Source organism: Prunus dulcis, chromosome 6 (assembly GCF_902201215.1).
Source record: "Prunus dulcis chromosome 6, ALMONDv2, whole genome shotgun sequence".
Lineage (NCBI taxonomy): Eukaryota > Viridiplantae > Streptophyta > Magnoliopsida > Rosales > Rosaceae > Prunus > Prunus dulcis.
Window position 1 is genome coordinate 15,181,007 of NC_047655.1, and position 20,569 is coordinate 15,201,575.

Consider the following 20,569-nt stretch of genomic DNA (forward strand, 5'->3'; position numbering starts at 1 on the left):
GAAGGATTATTTTGAGGCAAATATATCTGACGTTGATGGCCAGATGGTTTCATTTTTTGGTGTTTTTGATGGTACAATAAAATTCAAGTTGTTCATTCGGGAATTTGTAGGACTTAAATAATTAGTAATTATAGGGTATTTTAGGAATAATGGTGGGTGTAAAGAAAAGATTGTATTTTTTTAAATGTACATAGTGGGTGGGTAGATAAGGTGGGTAAGAAAATAGGATTGGGGGGTGGAAATAGTTAAGAAAATAGGATTGGGGGTTGGAAATAGTAGCACTCATTTCAAAATACCTCGACAACAAAACTAGGGCTCGTTTGGTATTCTACTTAAAAAAATGAACTCAAAAATCATGAGTTTTTAATTATTGATTTTAGGATCTAAAAAATTGTTTGGTATTGAACTCGAAACTATTTTTACGATCTAAAAAAATTGAAATTAAAATTAAAAAATGAAAATCCCTAATTCCCAAATTAAAATTAAAAAAAGAAAAGAAGAGAGAGAGAGAGAGAAATTGTAAAACCTCACTTTTATTTATTTATTTAAATAATAAGAATGTTTAAAATATATTTTTGAATTTATAAAATTAGATCCAAGTAGAATAGCAAAGGAGCCCTTAGACATCCAGTGGAATAACACTCTCTCTATCTTAAATAAGAAAATTAATTGCACAAAACAAGAACTGTGCGACGACCAAGGCAAAGGCATCTTTTCATTTCTCTACTAGAAGATAAATGTTGGGTTATTCAATATTGTAATTTGGAAAATACTAGAGAGATCAACTTTAAATACCAACTTGTGTACCAACTCTGTAATAGAATGTGAGATCCATTGTATTGGTGGGTTCTACCTCTACAATTTACTATCTAAAGTTAATCTCTATTAACAACTAAGAAAAAAAAATTATTATTGTGCATATTTCTTGTGCTTTGGAAATTGGAATAGGAAGTCAAGTATAGATTCTGATCACTTTCACAGCAACTCATGAAGCCCATTTTTCACTGAATCTTAAGTTGCACCAACAAGGTTTAGTAAAATTTAAAAAGCAACATTGTCATACCAAAGGACTAACATAAACAGGATCACTTTTGTGTTGGTCTACCAACATATCTAAAGGTAGACTTCGGTCGGAGAAGACGGTGGAGGATTGGTGAGCATGTTAACGACTGCCCTCATTGTAGGTCTTGCGCAGCTGTCGTTCTCGACACACATCATTGCTATGTTGAACAAGTACAGGACGCCTTGCAATGGGTACCCGCTGAGCTTGGGATCTACCAGTGCCAATAGTACTGCTGGTGATGCAGGAGATGGCTTATAAGGGATTTTTGACGTGGTCTTCCTCACCCAACTCACTATGTCCATGTCCTCATCTTCCAAGTTCATCACCGGTTTCCTCCCAGTTATTAGCTCCAGCAGCACCACACCGAAACTGTACACGTCAATTTTCTCATCCACTTTCAGCGTATAACCGTACTCTGGGTGCACCATCACATAAGAAAGAAAAAATGTAAATACTTACAGGAAAACTGATTGAAATTCAATCCATTGATAAGTTGAGTTGAAATTAGTTGATGATGAATTAGGTTACGCACCTGGGGCGATGTAGCCAAAGGAACCAGCAATGGAAGACATGCAATCTGCAGGTCCTTGAAAGTACTTAGCGAGCCCAAAATCGGCAACATGAGCCTCCAAGTTGGAGTCCAACAAGATGTTATGGGACTTGACATCCCCGTGTATAATCAGAGGCGAGCAGTCATGGTGGAGATAGCACAGTCCCTTAGCGGCCTCCACAGCGATTTTATACCTCCTCTCCCACTGCAATTCCGCGGCATTTGGCCCCTGCAATAGTTTCCCCAAGCTACCATTCGGCATGTACTCGTACAATAACAAGTTTGATTCATTGTTTGACATGTACCCCAGAAGCCTTACAATGTTTCGGTGCTTGATTTGTCCTAGTGTTTTAATTTCCGCTGAAAATCCATGATCCCTCTGTCCTCCTCTACTTGAGCCAACAAGCTGTTTGATTGCCACGTCAAGGCCGCTTGGCATGGTCCCGCGGTAGACAACCCCAGCACTCCCTTTGCCTATAATGTTCTCAAGCTTTAAGCACTGGAGCAAGTCCTCAACGTTGAGATGGAGCTGCTGGAACACTATGAGCCTCCAACCCTTAGATTTTTGGATCTTTCTCATCTTTGTGATTCTATAAACCTTGACAAATAGGAACATCAGAAGGATGATAAGTAGGAGAACCAGAAGCGGTCCAATGATGATAAGAGCTAGCTTCGAAGGAGAACCAAACGCATTGTGCTCTCGAGCTCTCTGGTTAATCAAGGACGGGCATGAGACATTGCGACAGAGATAGGGATTTCCTTCAAACGACACGATGGCCAGAAACTGACTGGATTGTGGGATTGTTCCAGTGAAGTTGTTGTAAGAGAGATCCAAAGTTGTGAGGCTTGTGATGTAGCGGATTTCATCAGGTATTTGTCCCGTGAGTTGGTTTCTAGAGAAATTGACAAGTTGAATTGCTTCTAGCTTTGTTGTCCCTCTTGGGATTTCACCAACCAAATTGTTTCGACTAAAATCAAGGAACGTTAGAGACGAACAATTAGAAATTGAAGCTGGAATTTCACCACCCAGGTTGTTGATGCTGATGTTGATCTTCGATAACCATTTCAAATAAAAGATTTCCTTTGGTATTTTCCCATAGAACTTGTTCATCTCCAGGGAGAGAGTTTGTAAGTTGTTAAGATTTCCAATTGCCCGTGGGATTACCCCCGAAATCTGGTTCCCAGAAAGCGTGAGGATTGCCAGTGAGTCTGCATACATTTGTGTTGGAAGTTGACCAGACAAGTAGTTTTCATTCAGCTCAATCGTGACCACATTAGGCAAGTTGAAGATCCCAACAGGAACAGTCCCAGTGATTCTGTTTTTCATCATTCGGATTTTGACAAGGGACTTGCACTGGCCTAGTTCCTCCGGAATTGGCCCAAAGAAGTGATTGTCCATCAAAATCAATGCTTTCAGCCTCCCTCCTCTGCAAAGATCCTGAGGAATCAACCCGGTCAGGTGGTTTCCGGTGACGTCTAAATCCACAAGCCTGCCGTTCCGGCCAAGGCTCTCAGGTAGCTCAAATGTAAAGTTGTTCTCCCATAGGTTAAGCACCTCCAGATGAGGAAGATGGCCGATAAAGTCAGGTATGGAACCGTAAAGATTGTTCTTTTGCAGGTTGAGAAGGCTAATGCTCTTCAGCTCTGAGAAACTTTCTGGTATTTCTCCTGTGAGTTTGTTGATCGAGAGATCCAAAGCCATGAGGCTCGCCATGCCTGAAAGTTCAGGTGGTATAAAACCGTTAAGGCAGTTAACTTGCAGAAACAGAGAGCCCAAATGTTTCAAAAGGCCGAGGCTCCTGGGAATGCTGCCGCTCAGGTTGCAGCTGGCCAAGTCCAGCACTTGCAGCCACGTCAGCGATCCCAACTCAGGTGGAATGCCGCCGTCAAAACTGTTAAAGTACCCAACGTACAGCTCCTTGAGGTTCTTTAACAGAGCCAAGCTGGCCGGTAGCTTTCCGGTGAGCCAATTACCGTTGAGTCCTAGATACTCCAGGCTCTGAATATTAGAATAATTCTCAGGAATCTCTCCCGTGAAGTAATTTCCTCCCATTTGAAGATGTTTTAGCCTTTTACAGCTGGCCAGCTCGGGTGGCAGTTGGCCGCTAAATTGATTGTTGTAGGCATCAAGAACCTCAAGCTCCGGCATCCCAAGGAAGATTTCTCCGGGGAACGGGCCTATGAAGATGTTGTTGGAGATGTTCAAGTGCTTTAGACACGTCAGGTTGGCCATAGCGGCGGGAAGCCTCCCGGTTAGGTTGTTGCCAGCGATGGTGAGGTTGACGAGCTTGTTTAGAAGCCCAATCTCGGCTGCGATGGAGCCAATCAAAGGCACGTTGGAGACGTTAAGAGCGACCACTCGGCTTTGTTGCTGGTCACATGAGACTCCAGAGAAAGAGCAGTAGTGGGCAGAGGGCTTCCAGTCCTCCAGCACCCCTGAAGTTTTGTGTCCTGTGTTCATGGCGTTCTTCAGCTTCAGAAGGGCGTCAAGGTCACCGCTGTTGGCACAGCTTGGTGACGAGAACGAAAGGAAAATGAAACAAATGTGTAGGAGGAGGATATGAGAGGAAGCTGATCTTACCATCTTAATTTGTTTGTGTTCCTTCTTCTTAATCCTACGGCTTTTAGGAGAATTATATAATTGTGGTCTCAGTGCTTCTCGTCTGGCACTTTTACAGTCAAGTCAATGTGCCAGTCCTTCATTTGATAGTGAGAGAGAGATTTCTGGAGATTTAAGATTTTTTTGGCGGACCTTGTTACATTATTTGAGGCTCTGCATTGGCAATTCGGTTTGTTGATGATATTTTGTTAATTGATGATCTGTTTTGGTTATAAAATAAGCTTTATTACCCTAATATATTTCGACATGAGAATGTTTGAATTATACACTGCTCAACTTTGTTCATAACTGGAAGGGAAAGAAAAAAAAAAGAGAAAAAAAAAAAGAAAAAAAAGTAGCGCCTCAAAGGTGGAAGTAAGAGGCAGCATGGAGTGCCTTGGGGTTCATGCTATTTTCTTCAAACTTAATAGTGAATCTGGAAGTGGAAATTTGAAAATCGCCTTTGTTTTCGACTTTAAACTACCTCGTTCGCCTCAGAAGTGTGTAAGCGAATTTGATCAAGAGTGCCTCTAAAGATGAGTATACTCAAGAATTGGTTGTTGAAGCTGGGGAGCTCTTGAAGCTGAGCCTGACTTTTAACACTATTGGTGCCGCTGGCCTCATCTCTTACTTGGGAGAGGAATTCTCTTTGGGCATCTTTGTCCCCATTGTATCCAAATAAAAGTACAAACTTACTGTTACAGGGCAGGGCAGTGAAAGTTTGGGTCTTCCCCATAAGTAAGAAGAGGCATTTTTCAAGGTCTGCTTGGAAGAAAAGTAAGGGCAAATGGACCGTTGGCAGCCAACATTACAATTAACTGCTTTCTTATTTTGATTAGTTATGCTTCTGAAATCGTTCATCATGAAAGCACATATCTTCGTCTTTCATTATTTCTCTGGAAAAAAGATGACCGCATATATGCAGCTTTATGAGTTACAAATACAAAAATGTTCAAAAGTGCTACAATGCAGCAACGAAATGTACTCTTCAAAAATGATCTTTCAATCGGTAAAGGATATAACGACGAACTGAATCTAGCTTGACGCTTGAAGAGAATTTTCGTTTGATCTCTCTAATATGAAGATGTTGCCTTTATCATCCCTTCCGATCCTCATGGTTTCATCAAGATATCTGCAGTAACTGAATTCAGGAAAACAGGCAATATGATATGTCTGCATCCAAAAGGCAACCCTCAAGCGCAGGAAATAGAAAATTGATAACGCGGTATCAACTAATGTGGTTTAGGATACGTAATCTCAAGCCAACCCTCTGGATTGAAGATTCCGAGCAGAAGATGGTAATTTTTCCGAAACACGTTCATCAACTAATGTGTTTCCAAACATAAACACAAATAAACTCAAAATTATGGCCGATAACAGCACCTCATAATGATGAAGCAAATGAAGCAAAAGTTTGTGGCGGTGTGCGTGTGCGTGTGTGCGTGTGAATGGCGCATATAATTTAAACTACCTGAACCGGAGTGATTGTGGAGTTGTCATATTTGATGTCAACTCTCTGTAGAATTTGAAAGCAGAAAAAATTTAAGAACATGATTCCAGTCAGATCAAAGAAAAGAATACAAAGGGTGAGAAAAAGGGCAGATGGGCTTTTAACTGATTTGGATGCTTGCTTGAAGGAGGCCTCAATCGTCAGCCGTCCATTAAACAGATTCAATCCTCTCACATCAAACTTGATCACATTGACTGCTTGGCCCTCCGTTTCGGCACGCGAGCAAATGCCCAATTGTAAAACACAACAAACCAAATCACCATATATTTCAAGAAAACATATTGAACACTCTTTAAGTATCAACAAATTTTACAGTATTGTAAAATGTAACATTTGAATCGGAATTTGATCAAAAATCTCTGTACCTCAGCAACATTAATATTCTGCAGGAAATCACCCAAGGAGATGAAGTCCCTCAATCCTAGCTTTGTTCTTTTGGAGCCTAAAATTGTAATTGTGCTGTAAACAAGTTTCCAGCATCCACCCATCTTCCAATTATAGAAAGAATTGAAAACTTTCAAAAAGAAATCATAACTACCAACCAATCTCCAGGCAACTTGAACAAAAAAAGAAAAAAGAATATACCTTTTCCAAATTTAGAATAGGATCTGGAGTAGGATTCTGAGACTCCAGCTGCTTCACCAGAGCTTCAATGTCAGCTTTCTTTGCAGATGGGACCCCAAAAATCCCTCTATTGATTCCTAGGATAAAAATTAGTGGCAACCCAATTCAATTTTTACTTCAAAATTTTCACCAAATTCTTCAAAGTAAGGTAATCTTAGAGGCTGGAGTTGAAAAGAAAATACCTTCGAGTGCTTGGTAAAGCTCAGTCTTAATCTGAGTGGGTGTCTCGTCCCCAATAAGGCTCGAACTTTGCTCTGCAACTCTGACTGTGTAAGCGTTCCTAAACCCAAATGGGCACTGCCCAAATCTCGTGCTTTGAGTCCATTGATGTGTGGCTGAGAGAAAACTATGAGGAGCTACCGCCATGTTTGTGGGTCTATTTCTAAGCACCGGTGGAATTGCATGGAAAGCTGGGATTGGTGGTTGGGCAAGCATGGTGCCCATGAAGCTAATCTCACTAAATGGCACAAGATGTTCTCTTAATATTGCTTGGAAATCATCCCAAGCTCATGGCCATGGCAGGGAAGATTGGAGGAAGCAGAGTAAATGGCTCTATCTAATTTACTGACGAGGGGCTCTTTTCTTTTAAGCTGTCTTTGTTTGCTTTCTTATTTTATTCCATTTTATATTTTACTTACTTTTATGGTAATAAACTAACAAACAATAGAAAGTGTTTGTGTTTGATTTTGCTGCATGTCTTGAATGTATTTTTATTTCTTACAATGAGGATGGGTTTAGATACGTGTGGTGTGGTTGAGACTTGACAGTTCCCAAGTCTTCATGTCTGAAGATAGAAAGAGAGAGAGAGGTTTTTTTTTTTTTTTTTTTTTTTGGTTTGTTTCTTTTAATTTTGTGGAACCCACACTCACAATCCTCCACGGCGATAGCATTCACATAAAAATAAATAATTAATTAAAAAAATAAAATTTTGGTTATACTCAATTGATCATTGTTTTTGCATTGGTTCTCATACTTTCTTAGTGCCTGGTATGTTTTGTTATGGTCGTAGTTTTTGTTTTTTTATCGTGAGTTAAAAAAAAGATTGATAGTTATTTTTGTTTTATTACTGTTCTAGTTATGTTTTTATTAGATTGTTGATTGATCATTGCATTGCAGTTTATATTTCTATAGAATTTGATTTTGTTATTGTCGCGGTCTTTTTTTTTTTTCTTTTTTTATTTATTTTTTTTATTTTTTTTTGTTGTTGCAGCTTTTTGGTTTTGTTTACATCATTTATGTCTATCAGTCCCGATCTCTTGGACCACAAGAGTCCAAGAGATTGTAGTCACCCACTGTTGGATATTAATCTAATGATTCAAAAAAGTCTCTTAAAATGAGTGCAAGAGTGAGTGAACCGTTGAATTTACATCCAATGGTGAGTGACCACGAATCTCTTGGACCTCTATAGTCCAAGAGATCAGGACTGTTATATCTATATTGTTTTGTTATGTATAACTCTAGAACATGAGGGATTTGGTACGAATCTTGCACGTATCAGTGTTAAATTTTTTTTATTATATAAAAAAATTGTTGATTGTTAATAATATTGCATAACTGAACAAATACACAACAACAAGGTTGGTGTAGTGGTTTGCGAATGAGGCTTTCCTTCTTTGAGGGTCAAGGTTCGAGTTCCTTTAAGCACACAAAAATTTCTATTCTCTTTAGGGTGAATAAAGGGCAACGAAATTGGTCGTGATGGGCGATGGGCGACGACGGCTAGCTGTCAATGGTCGACAAGTGCCGGCGGTGGCTGGCAGGAACGGTTGTCAGAGGACATGTGGCATAGTGTGATTGACTTAGAAGGAGGGCATTGTATGTAATTTTGAGATTTTTTAATTACATTATTGTAAAATTAGGTACTACTTTTTGGTCATTGACCTTATGTAGATGATGTGAAATTAGATTCTTATCTATCCTAATAAGGAACTCCTTATTGAGTTTAAACTAAATCTCCTAATAATAATAATAATAAATAGAAGACGGGGCATTTCAACTCGAAATTGGTTTTGTTTGGTCCGGTTTTTTATTTTTATTTTTTTAAATTTGATGGAGAACCAAACTAAACCGATTAATTCGGTCCAATTTACATTTTGCAATTAACCAAACCATCAGTTCACCTGAAGAAAAAAAAACTGATGGTGTAAAAAATTATTATGGGAGAAGTTGGAGGTAATGAGTTTCAGAGGGTTTAGGGAAAACTAGGGACATCCAACATGTATTTTTTAGACAAAATTGTAGCAATAGTCCCTCAACTAAGACCCGACTTTACTTTTAGTCCCTCATCTCCCAAAATTGTTATTGTTGTGCTACATGACCGAGGATTATCTATAAGACTTGTGAGCTTTAAAGAATACAAGGCAAGAAGAGACAAGATTAGTGAGCAAACTCACATTGCTTAGAGAGGGAAGGGTAAAGTGCCTTATATGTGTAGGCACTGAACAGTCTTAGAAAGAGGCTTTTTGGTCTAAATAGAATAAGCCTGAGCCCAAAAACAAAACCGTGAGGGTGTGGCCCTAAGCAGACAATATCCGAGATGTGTCAATCTCATCCTTGAATGAGGTTTACACTAAGCAAGTTTAACCACAAATCTAATCGACTCAGATAATTGCTTAAGTAAAATAGTTAAACCGTGTCAAAGCATCTGATGAAGTTCATTTTCTAGAGAAGTCTGAAATAGGCTGATCCAGATGCAACATGAAAAGCTTCACTCATTCCATTTATCCTTCCAAATCATTTTCCCTTATAATGAAATTACTGTTTCTTATGAAAATGAACAATTCATGCAAAAGCATGTGAAGGAACTGGATGTAAAAGTACAAATATCCTAAAAAGAACTGATTTTGCTCCCTTTTTGTCAAGTGGATGAACTGGAGGCCACCTCCTCTTCAGTGAAAAAAGGAACAGGTTTGGTTGGGGCCGGCAAGCGGCCAATGCTATCGACTTTGTCCTTCTGTTTTGGGGGAGGTCTCGCTGCTTTTGGCAATAACCTGCCTTTCTTTTCAAACCACTCAGGTTTGAGCAAAGCTCGAAAGCCCAACTTGTTGTAATACACTCTTCTGACAGACCCACCTGCAGCTTCAACGGCTTCCTTTGCCCTTACAGTGACGCGTGATACCTGCAAACCTCATTTATAAGTCCATTTTTGAGTTGCATGTAAGTGAAAACAATGATATCAAGGGCACAAGTTTACACTCAAGTCAATATCAAAGTCCTGGAGATTACCTGACAAACCAGCACATAAAAGAATTACAGTGATAAAATCCAAAGTCTGACCTAGATACATTTACTTCATATATATCTTCAAAATAATTAGCATACAAAAGTATCTTCCAAGTTCCAACACTAAATACTACCCAATTAAAATTTACCTGCAAACTAGTTTAAGAAATCTAAGACCAAAGTTACTGGAGTAATTTTCATTCAAAGATGTTTATATGAAATAAATTACCTAGTGAAAACATTTCAGGCCATCACCAAAGTTGCCACTAATAAACATGATCAATCAACATTTTCCAGTCATAACATGGTTCTGCTTTATGAAAATAAAGTTTGAACCGTTTAACATTTAAAAAAATTAATGGAGATCAGAGGTAAAATCAGTGATGACTCCAAAAAAAAAAAAAAAAACAATGTAGATTACAATGGAATCACCATACCATTGGACTGGCAGTAATAGATTCACCACACCTTGGGTCAAAAATCTAAAATTGATGCAGTGAGGCACTCCCATACCACAAAAACAGTTTTGAGGTGAATGCAGCAATTTAAAATTCCAAAACGGTGAAGAGGTAAAGCAAGAAAGACACCCCCACCCACATAATACACAAGTCCATATAAAGTATAAAGCCCAGATGTACCTCCAGATGAATCGGCCACTGGATCTGTTCAGCACCACGTCCCATCAATCGGACTCCATCTTTAATCTGCTTCCCTATGGCCCCTGTATCCTATTGTAACAATAATTATCAGATTGAAACAAAGTTGATGCAGGAATTGGTTCAATAGTCTGAGAAGGAATTTACTGCACCTTGAGTGTTTTCATTGTAATCAACTCAGACGAATCAATCTTTCCTGCATTTATAAGTTTGGCAATTTTTCCTAATCCTACTGGCTGCCACAAAGACATGCATACAATATCAGAAAATGAATGGAAATAAAGGTGATACATTTAAAAGCCTCCAGAAACAGAAAAGGCGTCAATAGATTCAAATTCAATTAAAAGGAAAGGATAAAAATCTGATAGCCATAGCAGCCAACTCTGCTTCAAAATATGAATATCCAAAAGAATGAACTAGAAATTTCAACAAAATTATTTGATTTAAAGCTCTCTCTATCTACACATATGCTTCCAAGATTGACATCTATGTTCACACGGTTGTGAGATGGCAACAATATCTGGGTATCATGGAATTCATAGACCCAGGCCATTGGCCCAATATCTTGGCAAAAAATAGAACAAGCTCCAATGAAGGGCCAAGGTTGCAGGAAGACTGAAGTAAAGAGCTTGGATTTAATTGTACCCCAAAAGTTGTGATACAACTTCAATTCAATTGCTTGCTTTCTTGCTTCAGGCAGTATTTTCAGCAGCATAATTTGTGGAATATATTTAGGATGTCAGATAGGGGTAGTTTTACAATTTTTCAATCTCATTTGACACAAGTTAGGCAAGACATGTGTTTCTTTTAGGACATGGTTTTCCTTCTTGCATAAACATTCTGTAATTGTTTCTTTCACTCATTTTGATTTTATTCTTGGAAAAAGTTAAACTGAAATCCTAGCCCAACCCTACTTCACCACTCACCAACTGACCCAATGCTTAAGGGCTTCATTCCATTTGAATGGTCATTATCAGTAAGATGATCTAGAACTCAGAGAAGAAAAGAAAGGGGCCCGTTTGATAACCATTTCAATTCTAGTTTTTAGTTTTCATTTTTTGTGCTAGAGTATAGAGGAAAATGAGAGTGAGGATGGGAGTGAGGAGGAGATTAAGAGAGATGATGAAAGGGGAGGATGGGAGGGAGTAGTAACAAAAGTCAAAACAATTTCAAATAGATTTCAGTTTTTAGTTTTTGTTTTCACTTTTGTATCTCCTCCCTCTCATCTTTCCTCTCAATCTCATCTTCACTCTCATTCTCACTTTCATTCTCCCTCTTTTTCCTCTATACTCCAGCACAAAAAATGAAAACTAAAAACTAAAAACTAAAATTGAAATGGTTATCAAACGGGCTCCAGTTTCTAGTACAACCTTAGTTCATTACTTATGTAGTGTGTATGATAAGACATTTCTACAAAGCGAAGCCTATTTTGAAGACATTTCTACAATTAGCACTTTACTTTAGTACCAACTACCATTTCTAGAGTATAGAGGAAGCTAAGCTACTTCCCTTATTATCTATCTATCAGGAGAGGCATATTCACACAAAGTTAACATAAACCCTGGTGGTCATTATAGGTCATGGGCTTGCATAAACTCAGTTTGTCATTACTAACTATAGGCTTTTACCATTTACAATCACGCAAACACAAACAGAGCACTTTGGCCGTCTTACAGAATACAAGATAAATGATCCCAAATATATTCCTGTTAAATATATCAACCTGAATTCACATATAAAACAAATATAACAGGAATAAGTTAATTGATCAACCTCTTTATACTAAAGACTAAGAGACATGAAACTAACTATTCAATTATTCTAATAAAAAGGGAGCAATTGTACCCAAACTCATGCATACGGCATATCTTCAATGCCATACAACTAGCCACAAAACACCATAAACAGCATAACCACCCTATTTTTCCATTTCCTTCATATTCCACCATTTTCAGAGCAACCCAACAAAATAGCAATACATATTACACACAATGAAAACCAAAAAGAAAAGAAAGGGTACCTGAAAAGTGAGACTAAAAGGGTTCTTAAAACCACGCTTGGGCAAACGACGTCGTAATGGCGTCTGACCACCTTCAAAACCCAACTTCCCGGAGCCTCTAGCCTTCTGACCCTTGTGTCCTCGACCAGCAGTCTTGCCTTTACCAGACCCAATCCCGCGGCCTTTCCTCGTCTTCTGCTTCCTGGGAACCTTGCCTCTCAGATCGTTCAAGCTCAGCAGACTGTACGCTCTCAATCCCTGAGGCTGAAAGCCGAACCCTTTGACATCGCCAATGCTAGGGTTAGGGTTTGGGCATTGGAGTAAATGGAGGGATTGGAATGAGATTGGTGAGGGTGAGAGAGTAGGTTTAGTGCGAATGGCGGTGGAGAGAAGGGATGCGAGTCTTCTTCTCAGCATATTTGTTTGCTTGATGCGACTGTGAATCGCTAGTTGCAACTAGCAGTTTTAATACAGACGCGAGTTCGGAGAGAGGTGGTCATGAATCGCCGGAGCTAATTGACCGGAAAATGGTGCGCCTTGTAGCGGTGCGAGGTGGCTGCTTTGTTGCAGAGTTGTTATGCAAGCGCGAGGAAGCATCTGACCCAAATTTTTAATTTTTGTTTTTAATAACCTAGCGCAGAACGACGACGTCTAGCCAAAACCCTTGAAAGTTTTGAAACGCACGATGGGTTTTTCTTGTCATTCAGGTTTTTCTATGAACCAAAATTCCAATAGATATATATATTTTTTTAATCAATCAACAGGAAGTTTAAAATTTCTAAATATTTTTAAAATCTCTCGGTCAGATAGGAATACAATTTCATCTAATTAGCATAAGGCCAAATACCAAAATGTAGTACTTAATTTTACAAAATATCATTAAAAAATAGCAAAATTACACACAATTCTACTCCTTCTAAGGTAAGCATACTATGCCACATGTACATATTTAGCCAACCGCCACTGCCGGCCAGCCACCGTCAGCCATCGCCGGACTCTCGCCGCTGTCACCGTCGCACGGGGTGCTGTCAGCCAGCAACCGCCAGCCATTTGCCACCGGCCAACCACCGTCACCTGCCGTCATCACCTGCATGGGACCAACTTCGTTGTCCTTTATTCACCTTTAAAAAAAAAAAATTGTGCTATTAAAGGGACTCGAACCTTGACCCCCTAAGGACGGACCCAGGATTTCAAACTTGACTAGGCTAAATTTACCTTACATATAAACATACGAAGTAGATAGAAAACTCGATAGTACGATGTAATTTCATTGATAACAAAAAATTAATAATACATCTACTCAAGGGGGGGACATAATGAGCCTTACCTCTCAAATAACACTATATAAGTTGCACCCTTCGAGTCTTCATAGAATTAAAATAATTAATTATCAATTAATTATCTATATTATCAACAAATTCTCTTTCAATGTGAAGTAACATACAATTAGCAAGAAATTCATCACCTATCTTGTTTCGAAGCCGATTTTTGATTAGTCTCATACAAGAAAATGCTCGTTCTTTGGTTGTTGTAGAAACAGAAAGAGTTAGCACCAAACAAATCAATCTGTCAATCAAGTAGTAGGTTTGTGCTAATCTTGTTTCCACTAAGCGCTCAAGTAATATAGGAATGGAATCATGATTCTTGAAGGTTGGATTGTGATTCATGTCAATCTTATAAAATCCTAGTTGTTGATTTAAAGCCTTCAACTCAGTTGTAGTGAAATCTTGAGGATAATATATCATCAATGTTAAATCGCTTGAAAGCATCACGAGGATCCAATGATGAGCTAAGATGAAGGAGTTCGACAGTTTCATATGGAAATCTAGTATTTAACTTCCCCAACTGATAATTTAATACCTCATTAAATACATCCATATGATAATAATGCTCCATTGTGATACAATCTTTTTGTTGACAAGAATGCCTAGTTCCCATTGTATGATGGGCACCCATATCAGGCATACTAATTTCATGTTTTTCACAAAATGATCGTACACTTTGTATAAAGTCATCCCAACCATTGTTTCTCAACTCATCAAGCTCCATTTTTGTACTTGCAACCAAATTCAAAGCACTTACAATGTCTTGGGATTTTCTTTGAAGTTCTTGACAAAGAAAATTAGTGAATCTCATAGTTTTATCCAACAAATTCAAGGCAAAGACAAATTCAAAAGACAACATAGAATTTTTAATACCTTATGCTTCGTGAAATTGTGAGGTAGGTCCATTATGACTAATATCCTTTAGAAGTGTCTTGGTTGCACCAAATAAATCAATCAAACTCCTAATAGAACTAAAATGTGAGCCCCAACGAGCAGTTCCAAGTCGTTGCAGACATCGAATTTGATTAGCTCCTTTACCTATTCCAAGTCTTCCAGCTGCTAATAAGTCTTCAATTTCAACTTGTCGAGTTAATTTTAACTGAGAATGGTGTTTGGCAGAAGCACCAACAAAATTCACAATGTTATTCAACATTGAAAAAAATCTCCAAACAAGTCCTACCTCTTTAGTAGCAGCATTTAAAGCTAATTGAAGGCGATGAGCAAAGCAATGAATATAATATGCATATGGACAATCATTGAGAAATAATGCTTGTAAGCCACTCCATTCACCACTCATATTGCTGACACCATCATATCTTTGACCATGCATATTACTTACTAAAAGACTATGCTTATTAAACACTTTGCAAATATCACTTTTAAGAGTTGAGGAATAAGTGTCATGAACACTCACAATATCAAAAAACCTTTCTCGAATATGCCCATCACAACTTACAAACCTTATGATAATGGCCATTTGTTTGTTCCTTCTTAGAATCATCAAGTGCTTCATCAACGAGAATACAAAATTTCCCATCTTCCCTAATTTCATCGCGTATCCTTTTCCTCACTTTGTTAGCATAGATATTTAGGATCTCCTTTTGTATCTTATGTGAAATATATTGGGCATTTAGAGGAGCATTTTGTAACACAACTTTTTCAACTTCGTCGTTCATTCTTGCAAAAGCCTTTACCAACTCAATAAAATTACCCCAATTAGAGGAGTCATGAGATTCATCATCACCTCTAAAAGCCATTGCTTGATTTGCTAGATACCTGATGGCCTCTATTGTGGTTGTAAGCCTCAACCTATTTTTCGCAACTTCTTGTGAGGGTTGCACAACTCTGTCAATATGGTGAGTTGGGTTCTTTAAATCCATCCACTTTTGGATAGCAAAATGATGTAGTGAATTTATAATGCCTACGTGAGTAAGGAAAGCACACTCTTTGCCACCAACTCTTCTCCAATTTCTAAATCCATCTATAGCGAATGCCTTATGTGAGTGATCAACGTCAAAAAGAAAGCATGGAGAACAAAACACTTTATCTTTATGAATAGAATACTCAAGCCACGGATATTGGTTATACCAATTACCATTAAATCGATGCATTTTTTTCTCTTCTAAATGAGATGGATATTCCTTTAGTTTTGGTTGACATGGTCCTAAGAGAATATATGCTCTTCGAACATTATCGCATTAATTAGGCGGAAATGTGTCTGTTTTAGGACGTAATCCTCGATCACACTCAAGAGAATTGGTATCAACTTCTTGATCAAAATTGGCTCTTTGAGACTCAGCTCTTAAACTTTCATATTCAACCCTTTGAGATTCAGAATGAGGTTGCTTCTCACAAATTGGAGAAAGTAGAGAAGGGTTGGAACCCATGCTAGTTGATTCTTCATTATTTCTTTAAAAAAAATCCCGAATAGTCTTTGATCTCTTAGGATTTGGATGATGATCCGACATTATAAAGTTAAAGAATAACCTATTGGATAAGCAAGAACACCAAAATTAATTACAAATCCTATTTGATAATTCATAAATAAATCGTAAGTTTCAATTACAAATATGTAATTGATACTAAATAAAATCCAAAAAAATTCTCAAATTTCAACATCAACAAATTGAGAGAAGCTTACTGTACCTGACAAATATAGGAGCTTGGTTCGCTGCTTGAATTAAGCCTTGAAGGTGAGTGCAATAACAAGAAGAGTGTTCCTTTACGTGTGCAAGGGTGCAATATGAGTTTGGTGACAAAGTCGACCACTCCAAGAACAGTTAAAAAATTTCTTCTTTTTTTCTTTCTTTTTTTCCACTGGCTGTGTGCATTCCCCTTTTTTTTTTTTTTCTCTCCTATGTGCTGTTGCTATAGGCTACAGCTTTCCCTTTTATTCCCCACACACAAGCAGTGTAAGCAAAAGATTCCTAAGAAGGGTAGAATTAGGATATTCACTTGGATGGCTGGCTGGGCTATAATATTATTTTGGGCTGGGATTTTAAAAGTCCCCTGGGCTGTAGACCAGTTTAGCAAAAGCCAAGTTCTGTCCCTGCTTGACCCTCAATGGAGGAAGGCTCACTCACAAACCACTACACCAAACTTGATTTTATAATATTTATTCAATTACACAAGATTTATATAAATAATCAACGATTAAAAAAAAAAAATCATTTCAACACATATTCACACAAAAATACAATGTAGATATCAATTATGTTAAAAACACAAAAACAAAAATTAATTTTATTGAAACAAAATGGAGTAACCAAGATGAAAGTACTAAAATGGAAATTGTGATGCAGAAACAGAAACTGCAAATGCTCAGCTATAGAGTTAAACAAAACAAAACAAATTTTTTTTAATTCAATACATGTTGGTAAAATACTGTGTTTCTAGCATTGCAGTTTTCAAAAGTCCAATTTTGAGTTCCCTTGCTCTTGGGTAGTTCTACTCTTCTCTTGCCCACCCAATTCCTCATATGGGTAGCCTCTACTCTTCAAATTGGTGAGGTTGAAGGCCAAGGAAAGAGCAAAAATTCAATTGTAATTAAATAAAAACTGCAATGCAGTTTCTAAAAGTCCAATTTTGAGTTTCCTTGCTCTTGGGTAGTTCTACCATTCTCTTGCCCACTCAATTCCTCATCTGGGTAGCCTCTGCTCTTCAAATGGGTGAGGTTGAAGGCCAAGGAAAGAACAAAAATCCAATTGTAATTAAATGAAAACTGCAATGCAGTTTCCAAAACTGCAATGTAGTTTGTGCAAAACTACAATGCAAAACCTGTACAATGTAGTTTTGCAATACAATTTCCAAATCAAGACAAATGCATAGTAAGTGAGCTTTATAATAAGAAGTTGCAGCTAAATTAGATCATTGCCTGACATACATGCATACATATATTATATTACAATCATGGCACCAACCATTTCCAAATCAAGACAAATGCATAGTAAGTGAGCTTTATAATAAGAAGTTGCAGCTAAATATATGTATCCAATTTTGCTCTGTATGGCACACAACTGTGGGACTATGCTTACCCAATACACCTCATTCGACCCCTAAGATTGGTCCAAGTGAAGATTTAAGTTAATAACATTGGGCTGAGAAATGTGAAAATTACTGTTACCGCAAGTAACTCTGGTGACTGCAGAGCCCTGGATAAGAACTCAGAAATGCTTCCGAGGTCTAAACTTTTTATTTGCAAATAGAGAGATTGCAGAGGCGTTCTCAAAATTTCTGGCAATTGATACTCTGCAAATGCATCATATACACATCTAGGATAGAGATGATAACATTCCCCAGGCTGGACACGTCCAGCTCTTCCTCTTCTCTACAATATAGATAAGCACGAAGAAATGTAATCAATTAGCATAACAGACTGAAACTTAACATGAGCTGAACATTAAGCAGAAATATCAAAACTAAAAAACATACACAAATGTTAGTAAATCCTCTCTATATTCGTGTTTTTATTTCATTAATTAGAGAACACTAAGCAGGCACACCATCTTGGTATATTCTGAAAAGAAGGCATGAAATGAGCAATTGGGACCAGTATCAGGTGCACGCATAGTACGACCAGTGTCAAAGCCCATGTTCCTTAGTCTCTTAAAGGAAAACAAAGGGAAAATCTATGTTGGGTGTTTATACAGCAAACCCTAAAGTTCTGAAAAGAATTGAAAAGGCTAAATGCTAATTCTATTGAATATATTCTTAAACCAGAAAAATGGGGTTGCCTTCAGGAACTTTTTTTCTGCTACTCATTCTACCACGCATGCATGCACACAACAATGTAGGTCTACAACTTGAGTTGAACAAAGATAACTTATATACTGCCAGTTCATGATAGTTTTTAAAGCTTGACAATATATGGATTAAAGTAATTACCTGACAGTATATGGATTCATGAAGAAGAGCATAAAGTGGATTTGTGTCAAAAGATGACCACTTGTCAAACTGCAAATATGGAATGGTTTAAGATTTATAACTTTATACCAGGTATGTTCAAAGCCTTGGATTCAACATCAATAAAAAGCAATTATTTTCTTACAGCATCCAAGAAGAAATAACTTATTTCCTTTGGTGCTCCTGGAACTATTATAGGATTCCAGGCCCTCTCAAACCGCAAATGTAGCAGATTTTCTCATATTGTATGAGTTTATTAGTTAGCCTTGAACTAAGATTAGCAAACTACAAGCTGAAATTGTAAAACCTAACAGTATATGGAGAATGTGGAAAATGGCTCAAATTATAGGGATCAAAAGTGTAAAGTGATGAATGATAACACAAAAAAGGGTATAATTATCTTTTTAGTGATTAATGTAAGGTGGGGCAACGAATCTGGACCTCCTCTTTGGCCAAATCCAAAACAAAATTCAATTCCTAGGTATTAAAACCAAAACAGAAATACTGTTTGTCTCAAATACTAATTAGTGAGGATAATTATGTATAATACCTAATTTTTCTATATGATAAAATATCAAAATTAAATCATGTGCCCAACACGACATTTTTTTTACTGTAATTTGAATGAAATCTTAAAAATTTAAAGGTGCAATACACTAGCTAATTTACTGTAAAATAAGCATACCTTTTATAAAGAACACAACAAGTAAATTGATGGAAAGATAGATATGCTAAATACTGTATTTTTATATAAATATTCTTATCATATATATATATATATTAAATATGGAGAACACGCTTAAAAGTTATGACATTGATGTATTTGTTGATTAGACTACAATATTAATTTTTGTGAAAAAAAATTAGACTATAATTATTAAGATTATTTTGTAGAACATTTTAGTTTAGTAGTGTTTTGTATTTATACGATGCTTGATTTATGTCCGACTTGGTTTACTTGGACACTACATACCCTTTGTTTGAATGGGGAAAAATAACTCGGAATGTAGCTAAAAGTCATGAATTTAAAGGGAAAAATTGACAATTCCCTTGTTTGGCAACTTATGGGCGGAATTTATTAAGTGACGTGAGGAAAAAATTGTGGAAATTGAGGCATCAAATTCCCGAGTTTAATTTCCACTAAAATAGGTATAATTTCACAATTTCTATAGTGCCATTTGCAAAATTTGACATACATAAATCGAAACACTAAAATATTCAATTGCCAGCTAAATTTCATCATTTTAAAATTCTATGTAATTTTCAATTTCTTCATCCAAACGAAGGGAGTGATAATAAGAAACAAGTTTTAACATATTGCGCCTATAATTTCATAAACAATTGATTTAATTTTAAATTTTAAACATAAGGTGTATAATATGAGGCTTTCAAGATAAAAATAAATTAAAATTAAAATTTAATAAATAAATAAATAAATAATCAATCTTAACTCATAATCGACACAATTGTGTTCTTTTAGTAAGACAAGTTTTGGGTTTGAGGGCCCAAGAACAAATCAGTGCGGGCGAGGTCCAAAGCGAACAATGTTATGGTATGAGAGTGGACTATGACAAGCAGTACTATTCTCCTTAGTAAAATATTGATCAATATTTGCAAGTTCCAAAAAAGTCACATACCCTTGCATCAACATCAAACCCACTAACACACAAAGGTTTAAAGTATAGGATTTACAGATCCATTTATCTTGCAAAATCCGGATAGAATGACCATCGCCAATGCGCCATACCAAGGCTTGCTCAACAACTTGTCGTCCCCAAAGTATCAAGTGCCAAATCAACGAAGGAGAACCCCCCAAGCAAGCCTTGAGAAAGTCTCCATTAAAAAATAATGAGCCCTAATAAGTTGGCCCACCAAGGAATTAGTGTTCTTAATGAGTCTCCAAGCCTTGTTTGCCACCATAAACTGATTGAAAAACTTCAAAGTTTTTAAAACCCAGGCCACCCAAACACATTGGTCGACATAATTTAACATTCCAGTTATGCTACAAACAGTGACGGACCCAGGATTTGAATCCCGTAAGGTCATAGTGTAAATGTTCTAAAGAAAATTTAAGAATGGGTTATTTTTCTTATCTATTTTTTCTCTTCCAAATTTTATT

The 20,569-nt window shown here is 37.2% G+C and overlaps 3 protein-coding genes across 4 annotated transcripts; all 3 read right to left on the minus strand.

Moving 5' to 3' along the window:
* Nucleotides 1-1,001: 1,001 nt before the first annotated feature.
* Nucleotides 1,002-4,208, minus strand: LOC117631932 (receptor protein kinase CLAVATA1-like). The gene is made up of 2 exons (XM_034365273.1): nt 1,596-4,208; nt 1,002-1,478 (listed from the first exon to the last, which is right to left on the minus strand). The coding sequence occupies exons 1-2, from the start codon at nt 4,195-4,197 to the stop codon at nt 1,114-1,116; spliced, it is 2,967 nt and encodes a 988-aa protein (XP_034221164.1). The 5' UTR covers nt 4,198-4,208; the 3' UTR covers nt 1,002-1,113.
* An 860-nt stretch (nt 4,209-5,068) lies between these two features.
* Nucleotides 5,069-6,945, minus strand: LOC117631535 (fibrillin-5, chloroplastic). Of its 2 annotated transcripts, XM_034364758.1 has the most exons (7): nt 6,529-6,945; nt 6,308-6,423; nt 6,088-6,210; nt 5,828-5,926; nt 5,684-5,728; nt 5,464-5,537; nt 5,069-5,344 (listed from the first exon to the last, which is right to left on the minus strand). In XM_034364758.1, the coding sequence occupies exons 1-7, from the start codon at nt 6,788-6,790 to the stop codon at nt 5,248-5,250; spliced, it is 816 nt and encodes a 271-aa protein (XP_034220649.1). In that variant the 5' UTR covers nt 6,791-6,945; the 3' UTR covers nt 5,069-5,247. The 2 variants fall into 2 exon arrangements, with proteins under 2 accessions (XP_034220649.1, XP_034220650.1); XM_034364759.1 differs by lacking the exon at nt 5,464-5,537 and having other exon boundaries at nt 5,069-5,353.
* A 2,009-nt stretch (nt 6,946-8,954) lies between these two features.
* Nucleotides 8,955-12,919, minus strand: LOC117629595 (50S ribosomal protein L15-like). The gene is made up of 4 exons (XM_034362124.1): nt 12,245-12,919; nt 10,377-10,460; nt 10,207-10,296; nt 8,955-9,464 (listed from the first exon to the last, which is right to left on the minus strand). Exons 1-4 carry the CDS (start codon nt 12,638-12,640, stop codon nt 9,204-9,206), a joined length of 831 nt encoding a protein of 276 aa, XP_034218015.1. The 5' UTR covers nt 12,641-12,919; the 3' UTR covers nt 8,955-9,203.
* Between the last annotated feature and the right edge of the window lie 7,650 nt (nt 12,920-20,569).

What these genes read in the sequence shown, in the direction of transcription:
- LOC117631535 (XM_034364758.1), bottom strand. Translation starts at nt 6,790, where the DNA reads ATGGGCACCATGCTTGCCCAACCACCAATCCCAGCTTTCCATGCAATT. An exon ending in TCAAGCAAGCATCCAAATCA is followed by an intron (nt 5,729 to 5,827) that starts GTTAAAAGCCCA and finishes CAAATTCTACAG; the next exon opens with AGAGTTGACATCAAATATGA. An exon ending in CCACAATCACTCCGGTTCAG is followed by an intron (nt 5,538 to 5,683) that starts GTAGTTTAAATT and finishes GAAACACATTAG; the next exon opens with TTGATGAACGTGTTTCGGAA.
- LOC117629595 (XM_034362124.1), bottom strand. Translation starts at nt 12,640, where the DNA reads ATGCTGAGAAGAAGACTCGCATCCCTTCTCTCCACCGCCATTCGCACT. An exon ending in CTTTTAGTCTCACTTTTCAG is followed by an intron (nt 10,461 to 12,244) that starts GTACCCTTTCTT and finishes TCTTTGTGGCAG; the next exon opens with CCAGTAGGATTAGGAAAAAT. An exon ending in AGTGGCCGATTCATCTGGAG is followed by an intron (nt 9,465 to 10,206) that starts GTACATCTGGGC and finishes TGAGGTTTGCAG; the next exon opens with GTATCACGCGTCACTGTAAG.
- LOC117631932 (XM_034365273.1), bottom strand. Translation starts at nt 4,197, where the DNA reads ATGGTAAGATCAGCTTCCTCTCATATCCTCCTCCTACACATTTGTTTC. An exon ending in CTTTGGCTACATCGCCCCAG is followed by an intron (nt 1,479 to 1,595) that starts GTGCGTAACCTA and finishes TGGTGCACCCAG; the next exon opens with AGTACGGTTATACGCTGAAA.